We start from the raw sequence: 15,000 nt of genomic DNA, 5'->3' as shown, positions 1-15,000 counted from the left end.
AATCGCTATTCACAATGTAGCCTAGTTGTGACTGAATTTCATTGTTAGCCTAACTTAACAGCATTTTAACGTTCCAGTAAATTACTTGTAGGCTACGGTGAATCTAATCTAATCATTATAACTTGGGTAAACGATGATTGACAGTTGATTCCATGTCCCGTGTAAGAAGTCTGGAAAACAAACCATTAGCAATTTTTCTGCATTTTCCCTGCTCCTCTGATATGAGTGCATTTCTATGGGCAGGACTAAGTTAACAGCCGATGTGTAAACATGCTTCAATTGATTAATCTGTTTTATTCTGTCCTGCAATTTGGTCAGATTTGTCACTATAATAATAGTAATCATACTGTAACATCCCAGGGACTCCACAGAAAATCAGGTAACTAATAAAATTCTGATTGAAGATGTAGCGAGTGGTGTCCCATTTCTTAGGTAAAGATTTCAACCCCTATCCCTTGTGGCTCCGTTCTGAAGGGCCACTACCCAGTCGAGGGCACTCCAAAACTAGGGGCTAGGGCTAAGGGGGGGTATTGGGATTGGGCCAAAATCCAAACCCAACATTGGCTTTGACACACCTTGGATTTCTGACTGTCTGACTATAAGGGCTCTGCAGAGATTCCAGATGGGACCTGGCCCTCTCCAGATGGCTGCCCACCCAAGTGATTATGTCTGAGTGATGTACAGTTTGAAATGCCAATTCTGCCTGCCCACACCGACCCCAACATATTCTCTTAGAGCCGCCGTGTCTCTGTCTGTCCAGCGAGTATGAGGTCACTATGAGGTCACTTCTGTTTGGCCCCGCCCAGTGGAAGAGCCTGCGCCGATGGGTGCTGGTTGCCAAGGTGACGCTAAATACTTGTCCATCAAGCAGAGTGACGTACAGTCCCTTCCAGCAGGACCACCGAGCAAATCCTTTATCACACACACACACACATGTAGACCCCCCCCCATACACACACGCACAGACACACACACACAAACACACAAACACACGTAGACACACACGCACACATACACATAGAGCCCCCCCCACACACACACACACACACACATGTAGACACTCCCCCCCCCCACACACACACAAACACACGTAGACACACACACGCACACACAAGTAGACCCCCCCCACACACACACACACACACAAACACACAAACACACACACACACATACACTGGAGCAGCTTTGGTGAGACATGGAAGCCAGTGTATGTGTATTATAGGTTAATGGGGCAATCAAAGTGTACTAAACTAAACTAAAATCGAACTAATCTAAAATTAAAGGCCATTTAGTTGACTGAAATCTCCCACTATTTTCTTTATTTTGACAATAGCTACCTGTAGACTAAATAATTATTCAAATGATAAATGTGAGTAACTAAGACTTCATGATATTTTTGTGATATTGACTAAGGCTAGACGAAATCTAAAAGATTTCACAAAAATCAACACTGAGTCACTAACACATGCACGCACACACACACACACACACACACACACACACACACACACACACACACACACACACACACACACACACACCAAAGTCTGTGTGCCTGATGTCTGTGTATGGAGAATAGAACAGAATAAACAATCCATTCGAAGTTATACAATCTTTTCCCATGCTCTGACCTTCTGAAGGGCTCTTACTCAACGCTGTGAGTAGCCATTCAATCAGCCAGCCAACCAGCCAGCCAGCCAATCAATCAGCCATTCAGCCAACCAGCCAGCCAGCCATTCAATCAGCCAATCAGCCAGCCAGCCAGCCATTCAATCAGCCAATCAGCCAACCAGCCAGCCAGCCATTCAATCAGCCAATCAGCCAACCAGACATTCAATCAGCCAATCAGCCAACCAGCCAGCCATTCAATCAGTCAGTCAGTCAGTCAGTCAGTCAGTCAGTCAGTCAGTCAGTCAGTCAGCCAGCCAGCCAGCCAGCCAGCCAGCCAGTCAGTCAGTCAGTCAGTCAGTCAGTCAGTCCAAGCACAGTGAACCTAGGCAGACTACACCAAACGGAGCAGAAGAGCTGGCGACAAGAACAACAGCCTTAGAGAGCTTGACCTCTTTCCCCTTGTGTTTTCAGAGGAGGAGAGGAAGGGCTGGTCTCCCCTGCCTCGTCCCCTCCCGGTACATGCCTCTGGAATCCCTCCTGATCCCCTTAATGAGGGGCATATCGCCGGTGTAGCCGAGCATAGCGGACAGGGAGAGGAGGAGGAGGAGGAGAGTTTAAGCGGAGGAGGGAGCGAGAGTCAGGGAGAAGTAGAGTGGGAGCGAGAGAGGGAGGGAGGGAGGGAGAGAGAGAGAGAGAGAGAGGAATCTGCAGGTCAGGACTTTCATGTCAGGGTCCTCTGGCGTCCAGGTGTGATGATGCTGGTGGGGAGAGGGGAGGAGAACGAGATAGAGAGAGAGAGAGAGAGAGAGGAGAGAGAGTCTGAGAGAGAGAGAGTCCTGATCTTTCATGTTGTTGTTTTTTAGGTGGAGCAGGGGGAGTTAGAGGGCGAGAGGAGGTGAGAGAGAGAGGGAGTAGAGAGAGAGGGAGGGAGGAGAGAGGGAGGGAGTAGAGAGAGAGGGAGCGAGGGAGTAGAGAGAGAGAGAGGGAGGGAGGAGAGAGAGGGAGTAGAGAGAGAGAGGGAGGGAGGAGAGAGAGAGAGGGAGGGAGAGAGAGAGAGAAAGGATCTTTCATGTTGGGGCTGTGTGGGTTCCTGGCGTGCTGATTTGGGACTTGAGATAAAATCACATTGCCAGGGATTACCACCCAGCCCCCGCCCAGCCGGCTGCCATGACGACCAGGGGCACCAGCCTGCACCCGCCTGTCAGAGACCAACGTTAAAGAAGACATGATGGGAGAGTGTGTTGGGGGATAATGTTCCCTGTAGCGTGCAGGCCGGGTGACCTCTCTCCAGCCAGGCGCAGAGCTTAGCTGATTGGTGAACAGTGATTGATCTCCTCTTTGTTCACAGTGGCTAAGTTCTGCACCTGAGGAGGGCATGATGGCGCACAGAACGAGACAAAGAACGACGGGGGAGAGAGAGAGAGAGAGAGAGAGAGAGAGAGAGAGAGAGAGAGAGACCTCATTTGGGGTCCTGCTACTGTAGTCTCAGTGTCTTACTCATGTGAAAGTGTAACACTGATTATCCTGTGTGTGTGTGAGAGGAGAAGCCTTTAGCATGCTAGGGGAATGCCTACCCCCTGGCTCTGCTTGTCTGTGAGAAACCCAGTTCGCGTCTCATGGTCTCTGGTTTCTATCCGTCTGTCTTTTTCTTTCTCTCCCTCTGTCCCTCTCTCTCTCCATGTCTCTCTCTCCCTCCCTGTCCCTCTCTCTCCCTCTGTCCCTCTCTCTTTCTCTCTCCCTCTGTCCCTCTCTCTCTCCCTCCCTCTGTCCCTCTCTCTCTCCCTTTCTCTCTCTCTCTCCCTCTCTTTCTCTCTGTCCCTCCCTCCCTGATGGGGCTGGTTGGTGATGAGAGCCGGGTCCTCATGCTGAGGAGAACCGTCTAACAGACTGGTGGTTCCGCACTGATGTCAGGGACTCTCCGGGTGCTGGGCTGCTCCTCTTCCTCCTCCTCTGCATCTTCATCACTGTCGTTATCACCATCATCATCATCATCATTATTCTCCCTGTTTTGACGGCCAGTCATCGGATAAACAGTCCTGCCTCTTGCATGCAAGGTCCTGGTGTTCTCAGGGTTCAGAATCAACATTTTTCAGTGGTGACACCAGTGCTACCGACCTTTTTACCATTAGAAATACAAATAACAACATAGACCTAATGAATTTCTACTGGCACCAATGCAACCCATTCAAATTTTATATCGCATTACTCCAAAGGTTTTGAACCCTGGTTCTGTGTTCCATCCCCGTGTTGCTGGACTGCCTAGGGGTTCATACAGGGTACAGTAGCCTACTGGATGGTACTTTCTCAATTTCGGAAGCACTTCGCTTAAAAAAAAGATGCAATTTCTGCAAATCCTTCTTTATTAATTGACAAACAGCATAGTGCCTCAAGCTCTGCTTTCTAACACTTTTAATTCTAGATAATTTGCTTGACAAACGACACAGTGCCACAAACTCTGCTTTCTATCACTTCTAATTATAGGATAATGCGTGTTCTGTTCTCCCTCACTGATGAGTTCAACAGTCAGCTAAACCCTTTCACACATCCAACCCCCAAAGAACAGGCGGGATTTTCTTTTGGTGGGTTTAATATACAAAAGTGTAACTGCAAAGACAGAAACAAATGGCGTCTGTCACAATAAGCATGGAATAGCTACAAATAAACAAACATACACATCCAGGTAAGTAAATATACAGTACAGGTACATTATGAAATGTTGCATGTAACTTAACTAATTTAACAGAAGACAGCTTAAGCTACCATTGTATTGAGGTTAGCAAGCTAACAAATAACATAGGCTACGGCGGTACCGGCAATAGGCTCTTTGCACAAGCTCCACTACTTCCTGACATTCTACAGGCATATATTTCCTGTCCAATACCATTGGATGGAAGTGATTAAGGTGCCGCACACCTGATCACTTCCATCCAATAGTATAGGACAAGAAATAAGGATGCCTGTAGAATTTGAGGAAGTAGTGGAGCTTGTGCAAAGAGCCTATAGCAACTTGAGCTAGCTGACAAGGTAGCATACTACTGCAATAACGTTAACGCATCAAATTCCAGACAAATCATGTTGTCACTACAAAGGTAAGTAAGAGTTAGTTAGAACTTATATTACTTACAGATGGTTCCACAAATAGGGAAGATAAACAAAATATTGTGTTTGACAAGGATTGCTAAGAGCGAACAAACTATTTTCTGACACTTCTCTTGACGTGAAAGAGGAAGTAAACCAGGACGAGACGAAACTTCAAAATAAAAGTCAATTTTCTGCAGTACTCATACTGCTGTAGTAAAGCACATATCTATTAAGTTCCAACACACTCCCCGCCATGACAAGACAAGAGTACCACTTCTGAGGTAGGTCTAAAGAAGATCTTCGAGTTTTGATGACGGGTGACTTTAATTTCTACTTTCCTGACCAAGCCGTCCTGGCTGGCAAGTGCCTTCAGGATGATGCCCATTGGCCATTCGTTCCATTTTGCCTGGTTATCTTTCATTAGCACAATATCTCCGACTTTGAGGTTTGGCTTCTTGTTGTGCCATTTCTGACGACTGCAGCGTATTGAGATAGTCTTGCGCCATCTCGCCCAGAATGTTTCTGCCAGTACTTGGACTCTTTTCCACTGGTGTTTGAACATATTTGTCTCCCTTTGTGAAGTCACCTGGAGGAGATGGAGACACACCAATCTTTTGTGTTAAGAGTAAGGGTGTTAAGATGAGAGGCGCCATGGACCAAAAACATCAAGTCCCACGTAGGAGAATGGGGGATCTGTTTTCAGACGCTCCGCAGGTAGGTCAGCCATCTGTTGATGTTCTATTTTGCTTCGCAGCCGCCTGCAGGTTACACATCTGTGAATGACTCTGTTGATGGATCTCGCACCTACTATCCACAAACCACCGGCTCGGATTGCACCTTCAGTAAGATGTCTTCCTTGGTGTTTCACACCTTCATGATGGTGGCGGATGAGCAGTGTGGTGATGTGATTCTGACCTGGAATAAAGAGTGGGTTTGTTTCATTTTCCTGAAGTTTGGACTGACTGATCCATCCTACTCGCAGTAAACCTTTGCTGTCCAGAAACGGATGAAGTTTACGAAGCGGGCTATTGTTGGGCAAATCTTGCTTCCTTTGGATACACTTGATCTCTTCAGAGTAAGCTTCGTATTGCACACATCTGATCACAATCTGCACTGCTTGTGTGAGTTCTTTCTCTATGAGGCCTTTTTTTGCAGATGTGCCAACCGCCACAACCACTTGTCCTCTTTGGGCTGGGGAAAGCTTTGGCTGATGTGGAGAAGGCGCGCTGTTGCTCTGGTAAGAGAACTCCACCATGAAAAACGTTTAAACCACTTGGAACCCAACTGATTCTCCATGACCTTGGTAGACAAAGTGGTCACCTTTGTACAAATCTCTTTGTCCAACTCTGGAGTGATGATGAAATGAAAGTTTGCCTTCACATGGTAAATTCCCAGGCTGGAGAAGGAAAGCTGGACCAGACAGCCAGGTAGTACTTGAGAGATGGCCTGCTGGTACGGATCGTGAGCCATGATCAGCTGGGTTGTGTTCTGTTGGTACGTAGTACCACTGGTCAGGCCGTGTTGATTGTCTAATACGCTGTACACGATTGCTACTGTAACATACACATAGAATCTTTGTGTTTCGTTGTGGAGATAGCCTAACACCACTTTAGTGGCAGTGAAGAATATGATGCCATCCAGTTTCTAGTCTAGCTCTTCCATGATGAGATCAGCCGTTTCTACAGCTAACACGGCAGCGCACAGTTCCAATCTGGGGATGGTAAGTTTAGCTGATGGGGCAAGCTTGGTCTTGCCTAGGATGAAGCTAACCTCACTCTTCATTTCACTCCATCTTCATGTGCGGTCCTCAGGTAAGCGACTGCAGCTATGGCTCGAACTGATGCATCTGCGAAGACGAAGAGCTCCACGCTTTGGGCTTCGGAGGTAGAGAAGGATGCATAGGAGTGAGGAACATGTAGTTCTTTGAGTTCCTGCAATGACTCATGCCATCTTCTCCAATCCACATACATATCCTCCGGGAGGGTGGCTGTCCCAATCTGGGTCTTGGCAAGAGAGCTTTCTCAGCAGCTGTCTTTCATCGATTGTCACTGGAGCTAGGAATCCTAACGGGTCGAACAAGCTGTTCACTGTGGACAGCACTCCTCGTCAAGTGAAGGGCTTCTTGCTCTCAGGAACTTTGAACATGAATGTATCCGCCATGATGTTCCAGCTCACACCCAGGCTGCGTTGAACCGGAAGATCATCTACTGAAAGATCCAGATCTTTTATGTCTTTAGCCCTATCTTTGGCTGGGAAGGCATCCATCACTTTAGTCCGGTTAGAAGCTATCTTGTGAAGCTTGATGTTAGACAGTGAGAGCATGTTACAGGCTCTGTGTAACATGTCGATGGCTTCCTCTTCTGTGGGAATGGACTTCAGCGCATCATCCACATAGAAGTGTCAGATTTCTTGTCCAGAGTACGTTTGAGTGACATCAATCGTACAATCAATCAACCTCTGTTATTTGGGAGATGTCTGGGTGTGCGGAACAGCAGAGGAGCAGTCCAGCTGTTAGTATCATCCTTGACAAACTTTCCTTCCACCATCTCTAGGAAGGTTGTGTCTTCCATAGAGGGTGCGAGTTGGTTGTCCTGGTTGGTTCTGAAGAAGACATTTTCTCCAATGTTTTCTTCGGTGAGTTTCACTGTCTTTCCTGATGTGTGGGGCCACAGAGGGGTGTCTTGTTTGCTTTTGGCGCTGTAGTTTTCCGTAACTCTGACCAGGTTATCACATGGTGTCAGGTAGCTTGGACACCCATTTTCCAAGATGCATGTTTTAAGAGTGCTCACTTCACGTGGCATATAGGCAGAACCACTAGATTCTGCTCTTAGTCACTTGTTTTAGAAGGAAGATGCACTTGTGAGTTCTGGCAAGTAGTAGTACATTGGCTCTTCCTACGTTAAATGCAATTATTGTTAGTCGCTTTGGATAAAAGCGCCTGCTAAATGACTGTAATGTAATGTAACCAAGGCACACATCACCTATGATTACCCACCCTAGATCCAACTTCTGTGCGTAGGGCGCATTGTGAGGACCATTAAACTGTCTGCGTACCCTGTGGACCCGCAAGATGTCTCGTCCCAACAGGAGCAGTATCTGTGCATCGGGATCGACAGGTGGTATTTTGTCTGTGATAGATCTCAAGTGGCTGTGGTGAAGTGTAACTTCAGGTGTGGGAATTTCTGCTGGTAGCTTCCCCGACCCCGTCCTGGATGAGTCCTTTGAGAGGCCCGACGCCGTCCTGGATGAGGCCTTTGAGAGGCCTGAGGCCGTCCTGGATGAGTCCTTTGAGAGGCCCGAGGCCGTCCTGGATGAGGCCTTTGAGAGGCCTGACGGTGGCGTGAGGCTCCACACTCAGGGAGATCGTGTTCAGTCAACATGAGGACGGTGACTCAACCAGGAAGCACCTGACAAAGGATTTAACTTAGCTGCTGGCCTGTATCGTAGCCACATACTGTACAGACCTAGCACTGATGTCTTTTAAATCAATAATATTCATATGCAATTTAATATGACTGTAGTTGTGCAATAGCTCGAGTGCAGACAAAAAAAAGGTGTTTCTTGTTGGTGAGCTGGTCTCCTGGTTGTCAAATGGATGTGAACAGAAGTGTGTTTCTCAGGGTGATTCCTCCTGTGGTTCAGTCCACACCTGCACAGGGGATGAGATCTGACAGGGGATGAGATGACAGCTGAGTCCCGTCCCCTGAAGGAAGGGTTCAGTCTTCCAACTTTCACTTTCCTTTCTCTGATAGATGGCGTTTCCTGTTTCTGTTTAGCTGAGATCTGGCAGTTTGTGTCCATAATGGACAAATAAACAGGTTGGGCTGTGGAAGGCTCTGAATTGAGGTTCGTATTTTGAGTATTCTGTCGGCGGTAACACTATCCATTGTAAGCCTTTAGAAACTAGATGATTAACTAACTATTAAGAATTAGTTTTGTGAACAGTTATACAGGGTCAATAAATGGTTCTCCAGTATGGGGTTGATGTATGGATCAAACTCAGCACTCAGGGGGAGCCTGACACCAGAACCTCATCCAGACATCTCAGTGCCTCAATTTAGGATGATTTAGGTTTTATTTACTGATTGTTAGCTGGTAATAGTTCAAATTCAATTACCCAGAATTTTTTTTATGGCTAATAAAATTAAAATCCTCTACAGTAGTGTTTGTATGTAGGCTACCATACTGAACAAACATAATTGGTACTGTCATCTAGTGTTTCTATGTACTGTACCATACTACTCTTCTGTTGTCAGTCAGACACACGTCAGGAAAATAGGATGAAAACTATGAATTGTTTTTGCATGTGCAGGTTCCAGGTTAGATAGGGAGACCACAGATACCAATCTACTACGTCAGACAGACCGAACCCGGGGGAATCAGGCTACAGTTAAATGAAGTCACTGTTGATCACATCAGCGAAAGTCAAGAGAGTCCTGACTGCCCTGATCCTGTGCTGAGCGCTGGCCAGGGTGGAGGGTCCTGACTGCCCTGATCCTGGGCTGAGCGCTGGCCAGGGTGGAGGAGCATCTCTCGTCTGAGACGGACAGAGCTGGGAGGACGCTGGGCCGATGACCCCGACGCTGGTGCTGCTCTGCTAATGACAGGGTCTCTGAGAACCGCCCGGGGACTAGCGTGCTCCCCTAACTCAGCCTCCTCGCCAGCCTCTAGTTTCCGTTGGCTTGCAGGTCCATTTGATTTTATGATGGAGGAAGGCTTGGGGCGGGTCGAAGGGCTCGGCTATGGAATGCTCTGAATTCAGACTGATATGAGTTTCCTGATCCGGCAGCTTATTGAAAGCTGATAAAACATTATTGGTGTAATTTTGAGATTCTACCTACTGTACTGCACAGTACTATAATTTAGTAATTCAGCGGCTCGACTCGGCAGGCAAGGGCGTCACCCAGCCCGCTGCTCTCCCAGACAAGATGGCGTCTAAGCGAGGACAGATGTGTGAATTAGAGATGAGGGCCTGCCAGCGGAGGACTATATTTAGGGGGCTGCTCGAAGAGTAATGGCTATCAAAGGCCTGGAAGAGAGAGAGGAATTACCGTCAGAGCCTGTATCTAAAAGGTGATTTATCACAGTCTAATGGGAGGGAAATGGCCCTGCGCACATCAAAGCACAAAGCAACTTCTACTCTTAAAAAAAAAACATGGGAAAGCAACTTTTCTCACTTTAATCCCATAAGTAAACCTAACTCCTTTCTTCCTCTTGTATGTCATACTGTTTGTGTTGAGTGACCACCCCTGGTTTTCTGGGGGCTGACTGACTGTTTTTCCAGTCAGGCGCCGCAGAAGTTTCCGTTTATACAGCGTTAGTGAGCATTAGCCGGTGGAATGAGCGGGTGAGAAGTCATGGTGTATTGAGTTCCGACGGTACAAACACCAACTGCTTATAACCTTGCTTGTCTATAAAAATGGCTGCCTCTGCTTAGGGGTTTCACAGATCCAGGTGTGTGACTGTGGGTGGTACATCCACTCAACCGTCTCAAGACAGAAGCGTCCCGGTTGGTCCTGCAGGTCTGCCGGTGGTGTCGCTACCAGAGAGGCGTGTTGTGACAGGGCGGAGCAGAGAGGACAGGGGCGTGGCCTCCTGTGCCTACTGAGCTGATAACAGTATAACTCAACCACTGGCTCAGTTCAGCAGGAACAGGAGTCCGGCCCACACACGCACACTCTCTCACCTTCTGGACCTGAGAGAGCGGCACTGGCGAGCTGTACAGGAAGTGTAGGCCTGTGTGGAGCCTAACGTACTGTGGCGCTGCCTTGAAATCAGAGCTGTGTCTGTCTGAAGTGAATGCTCACACGCACAGCGAACAGTGACTGATCGTGCGCTGGTCTTTCCCCAGGTCACACAGGGACCCTCCAGAATCCGGCCAATGGGAACACAGCAGGGGCGGGGCTCCCAGACTCGGCCTTCTCCGAGGGACACTGAAGTCATCCCCACTCTGGAGGAGCGCAGACAGCACGGTTCCACCCTCAGCAGTCACATCCACTTCCTCTCCAGACAGGAAGAGAGAACAGGGCGTTACACAGTTAAACTCTCCGTGTGAATAAAATTTCTGCTCCCAGAAACAGTCTGACTGGGATTGAGCCCATCCAGACCATTTGGCCATCTGTGCTCCAGGTGGAATAGGGGTGATGGGAGTGGGACACCGTAATGTAGTCCAACTCCGACCACTACTGCACTATAGCCTTCACCTTTTAATTCCCCCTCCAAGCTGCTGTGTTTAGTCTGCATCTGTGATCGGGTCCTAACAGTTTACAGTGGAAATACCTCACAGGTGACTGATGTTTTCATATATAACATCTGACCTCACCTGCTCCCCGCCTCTCATAAACACACGCCCAGACAGAGCGCCAGGGTTGGGGGGCGTTCCTGAAACTTAAGTCTTTGTACCGGTTAACGGATTCAATAATGTGCAGGGTAACTACGTTTTTTTTTTTTTTTAATGGGAACTTTATGTAAAATAGTACTTTTGTCAATAAAAAATGTAAAACCTGAAAATGTTGGTGAACGCTTCATTGCTTGTACCCACCCAAAAAAATGACACACACAGGAGAGGGATCATCCACCATTACCTGTACTTGGGGCGGCGTTAGAGCGGGTCGTTCAGTGATCGTAGGGTCGGTGGTTCGAATCCCGGCTCCTCCTGACTATCTGTTGAAGTGTCCTTGGGCAAGACACTGAACCCCAAATTGCTCCCAATGAGCAGGCAAGCGCCTTGCATGGCAGCTGCCGCCATTGTGTGTGAATGGCGCTCCGGGCCAGTGTAACAACAAACGCAACATACATGCTTTAATGAACATATTTACAACGCATATTCCTATTCAGAATTCACATACTGTATACCATATATGTCTTAATACCATCCATTTATTATTGTTGCACATTACCTAAAGCAAGGCTGGGGTTCTGGTGTATATCCAGATGTCTGCCTGTGTGCGTGAGGTGCGTTAGGAATGTGTTGTCAGACAGTTTATGAGTGAGAGGGTTTGGACACGTTTTATGAGGTGAGCCGCCGCTCTAAAATGTCACCACTGAAGATGTCTGTGGGTCCTGCGGAGGGGGCGATTCACTCGTAGTCTCATCACGTCCGTCGCTTCATCACGTCCGTCGCATCATCTCACTACCTAGCAGCTCACTGTGTGCGCGCGTGTGTTCGCGAGTGTGTCCTGAAGCGCCCTGATCCTGGGATGAACTGTGTCAGTGTGTGTGGAGGAGGCGCAGCTCCCTCTGTTTAGGCTGTGCTCCATGGAGCTGAGGATCCACTCCGCTTCACGCCACAGCCCTGCCGGCTCCACCACCTGGAAAACACACACACGTAAACACACACGTACACGCACACGCATGCACACACAAGCACACACACACACACACGCACGCACCCCGAGTTTAAATGTGTATTTGTCTTTCATAGACTACGATATGCTTTAACAATACACATCATTCTAACAGTATACATATACCTATGTTCCTATACATACATACATATGAGGTAGGGGACTTGTTGTGAGTGTGTCCAGGCGTTAGTGTGTGTATCTCACCGTGCGTACGATCTCCCCAGCCCCACTCACAGGACCGTGGGAGAACACAGCAAAGTTCACCAGGAGTCTGAGGACCAATAGCGGGGCCATGGACGGCTGCTCGGGGCGGGTGGTCAGGAGCTCGGCCAACGGCTTCAGCCGGTCAGGGGGAAGAGGAAGGGCCGAGACCAGGAAGAGAGACCTCAGGTGGTCCCACGCCTCTCCAGCTGCCACCTGTACACAACAACAACAACAACACCTCAGCACTACACAACAGACAGATCACTTTCAAGTTCAAAGTTCAAGTTCAGCTCTACTGGGGTCAGTAATGCAGCTGAGAGAAACCCTAAGCGATAACGAGTTCCAGATAAACACCCCTGGACAATGTAGCCTAGAGGACAGAAGATCTCTCTACCTCTGGCCTCTGTGTGTCTCTGGTCAGAAAGAGGAGCCAGGCAGGAGACAGCCAGACCAAAGCTGCAATCTGACAGATCAATACCGTCTCCTGACCTCTCCTTCTCTCTCCTCTCATCCTCGTCTCTCATTTCTTCCCTGTTCTCACACTCTTTTTTCTCTTCTCTCAACTTCCATCTCCCTCTCCCTCTCTCTCCCCTTCTATCGCTCAACCTCTTCCCTTTTTTTCCCCGACCCACTCAACTGCCACCTCCCTTTCTCTCCCTGACCTGGAGAGGTCTTCCATTATTCATGGGAGAGCTTTATTCATCCCACCCGGCAGTTCCAGAGCCCCCAAATGGGTGGGACAGGACAGCCAACATGAGAAGTGCAGATCAGGACCAGGGCTCTCAAATGGCATAAGTCCTTGTAGTTTCTCTTTTACTTCATTATCTGATATTGAAGTGGGTGATGCTCTATTGAAGATAGACCCAAAAAAGTATACGGATGCTGATTCTCTGGACCCTGGACTGCTGAGATTAGCTGCTTCAGTTAAGGCTGAGCCCTTAACACATATTTTTAATCTTTCACAGCTTGGGAGTTGTACCGGAGATTTGAAAAATTGCTCATGTGCTTCCACTTCATAAAGGTGGAAACTGTAAAGACCTTAATAATTACCCCCTAATCTCAAAATTATCTAATTTAGCCAATACCCCGAGTCTTTGGTTTACTGCCTGCTTAATTTATTCCTGAGCACAAATTGCATTTTAAATACTTTTCAATCTGGTTTAATAGACTAGCTTCTATTGGCTTTGATCAGAACTCCTGGTATTTGTTTTCAAGGTTTTCAACACACTGTATTGCCGACTCAATTCAATCTACTCCACCAGAGGTCACTAAAGGTGTTCCACAATCTACTCCACTAGAGGTCCCTAAAGGTGTTCCACAATCTACTCCACCAGAGGTCCCTAAAGGTGTTCTGTTTTGAAACTGGATGTAAAGTGCATTTCTATGCGGATGATACAGTACTCTATACATCTGCCTCCTCCTTAGACATTGTCTGCTTTGCAGTCAGCTTTTGACTCCTTTGAATATAATGCAATTCTCCAGATCCAGTTTATCGAAGGACACCGATTTAAAAATGTGCTCTCTGGATGGTTCTGATATTGAAAGAGTGTCCTCTTATATAATACCTTGGGATATTTCAAGATGAAAGGTTGTCTTTTAAAAAGCATTGTTGATGAGCTAACTAAAAAGTTGAGTTAGTTTTAGTACTAAGTCTATTTTCCTGTCACTACTCCATTATGGTGACATTATTTACCCCCACAACCTTATAAAAACAGCTGGACACGGTCGATCACTCAGCACGCTGTTATATCACTGGGGATCATTTTAGAACACACCACTGTCATTTGGATCAGACAGCAGGTTGGCCGTCCCTGGCTGCTAGGAGAGCACAGCACTTGGCTTCCCTGGATAAACAAAGGTTAAATAAATAAAATAAAATAGGATAAAAGACTAGTAGGGTCACGTTTAGGTTTCCCAAAAATGTAACCGACCCCTCTTCATTGTCACTGATCTGACGTGACTGAGAGAAGCACACGTTATCTCCTATCCTGTGTTATCTCAGAGATGCTCTCAACGACGACAGAAAGGAAGGATTCCTTCTAGAGAATTGAAACTGGGTCAGGGTCTGTGTGTGGTTCGGAGTCTGAGAGGGACTGGTGATGGGTCTGGTTATAGGTCTGTGGGTCTGAGTCTGAGAGGGACTGGTGATGGGTCTGGTTATAGGTCTGTGGGTCTGAGTCTGGGAGGGACTGGTGATGGGTCTGGTTATAGGTCTGTGGGTCTGAGTCTGGGAGGGACTGGTGATGGGTCTGGTTATAGGTCTGTGGGTCTGAGTCTGGGAGGGACTGGTGATGGGTCTGGTTATAGGTCTGTGGGTCTGAGTCTGGGAGGGACTGGTGATGGGTCTGGTTATAGGTCTGTGGGTCTGAGTCTGGGAGGGACTGGTGATGGGTCTGGTTATAGGTCTGTGGGTCTGAGTCTGAGAGGGACTGGTGATGGGTCTGGTTATAGGTCTGTGGGTCTGAGTCTGGGAGGGACTGGTGATGGGTCTGGTTATAGGTCTGTGGGTCTGAGTCTGAGAGGGACTGGTGATGGGTCTGGTTATAGGTCTGTGGGTCTGAGTCTGGGATTTGGGTCTGGGGTCTGATTCAAGGTTTGGGTCTGGAGTCTGTGGGCCTATGTCTGGGGTTTGGGTGTAGGTCTGAGCCTGGGGTCTGGGGTTTGGGTCTGAGCCTGGGGTCTGGGGTTTGGGTGTGGGTCTGAGCCTGGGGTCTGGGTGTGGGTCTGAGCCTGGGGTCTGGGTTAGGGTCTGGGGTCT

General features: G+C 48.0%; 1 protein-coding gene across 2 annotated transcripts in view; it reads right to left on the bottom strand.

The window, feature by feature from the left end:
- Window positions 1-11,577: 11,577 nt before the first annotated feature.
- The window catches only part of fancc (FA complementation group C), a 47,869-nt gene continuing 44,446 nt past the window's right edge, over window positions 11,578-15,000 (bottom strand). For both annotated transcript variants that reach the window (XM_084457694.1, XM_084457695.1), the window contains 2 exons: window positions 12,243-12,455; window positions 11,578-12,002 (listed from right to left, as the gene is read on the bottom strand). In XM_084457694.1, coding sequence (XP_084313820.1) covers window positions 11,829-12,002; window positions 12,243-12,455 — 387 coding nt within the window. In that variant the 3' untranslated portion in view covers window positions 11,578-11,828. The remainder of the gene's footprint in view (window positions 12,003-12,242; window positions 12,456-15,000) is intronic.

Source organism: Borostomias antarcticus (assembly GCF_949987555.1).
Source record: "Borostomias antarcticus genome assembly, chromosome: 23".
In the NCBI taxonomy this organism is placed as follows: domain Eukaryota; kingdom Metazoa; phylum Chordata; class Actinopteri; order Stomiiformes; family Stomiidae; genus Borostomias; species Borostomias antarcticus.
This window is presented reverse-complemented; position numbering and strand designations above follow the sequence as displayed.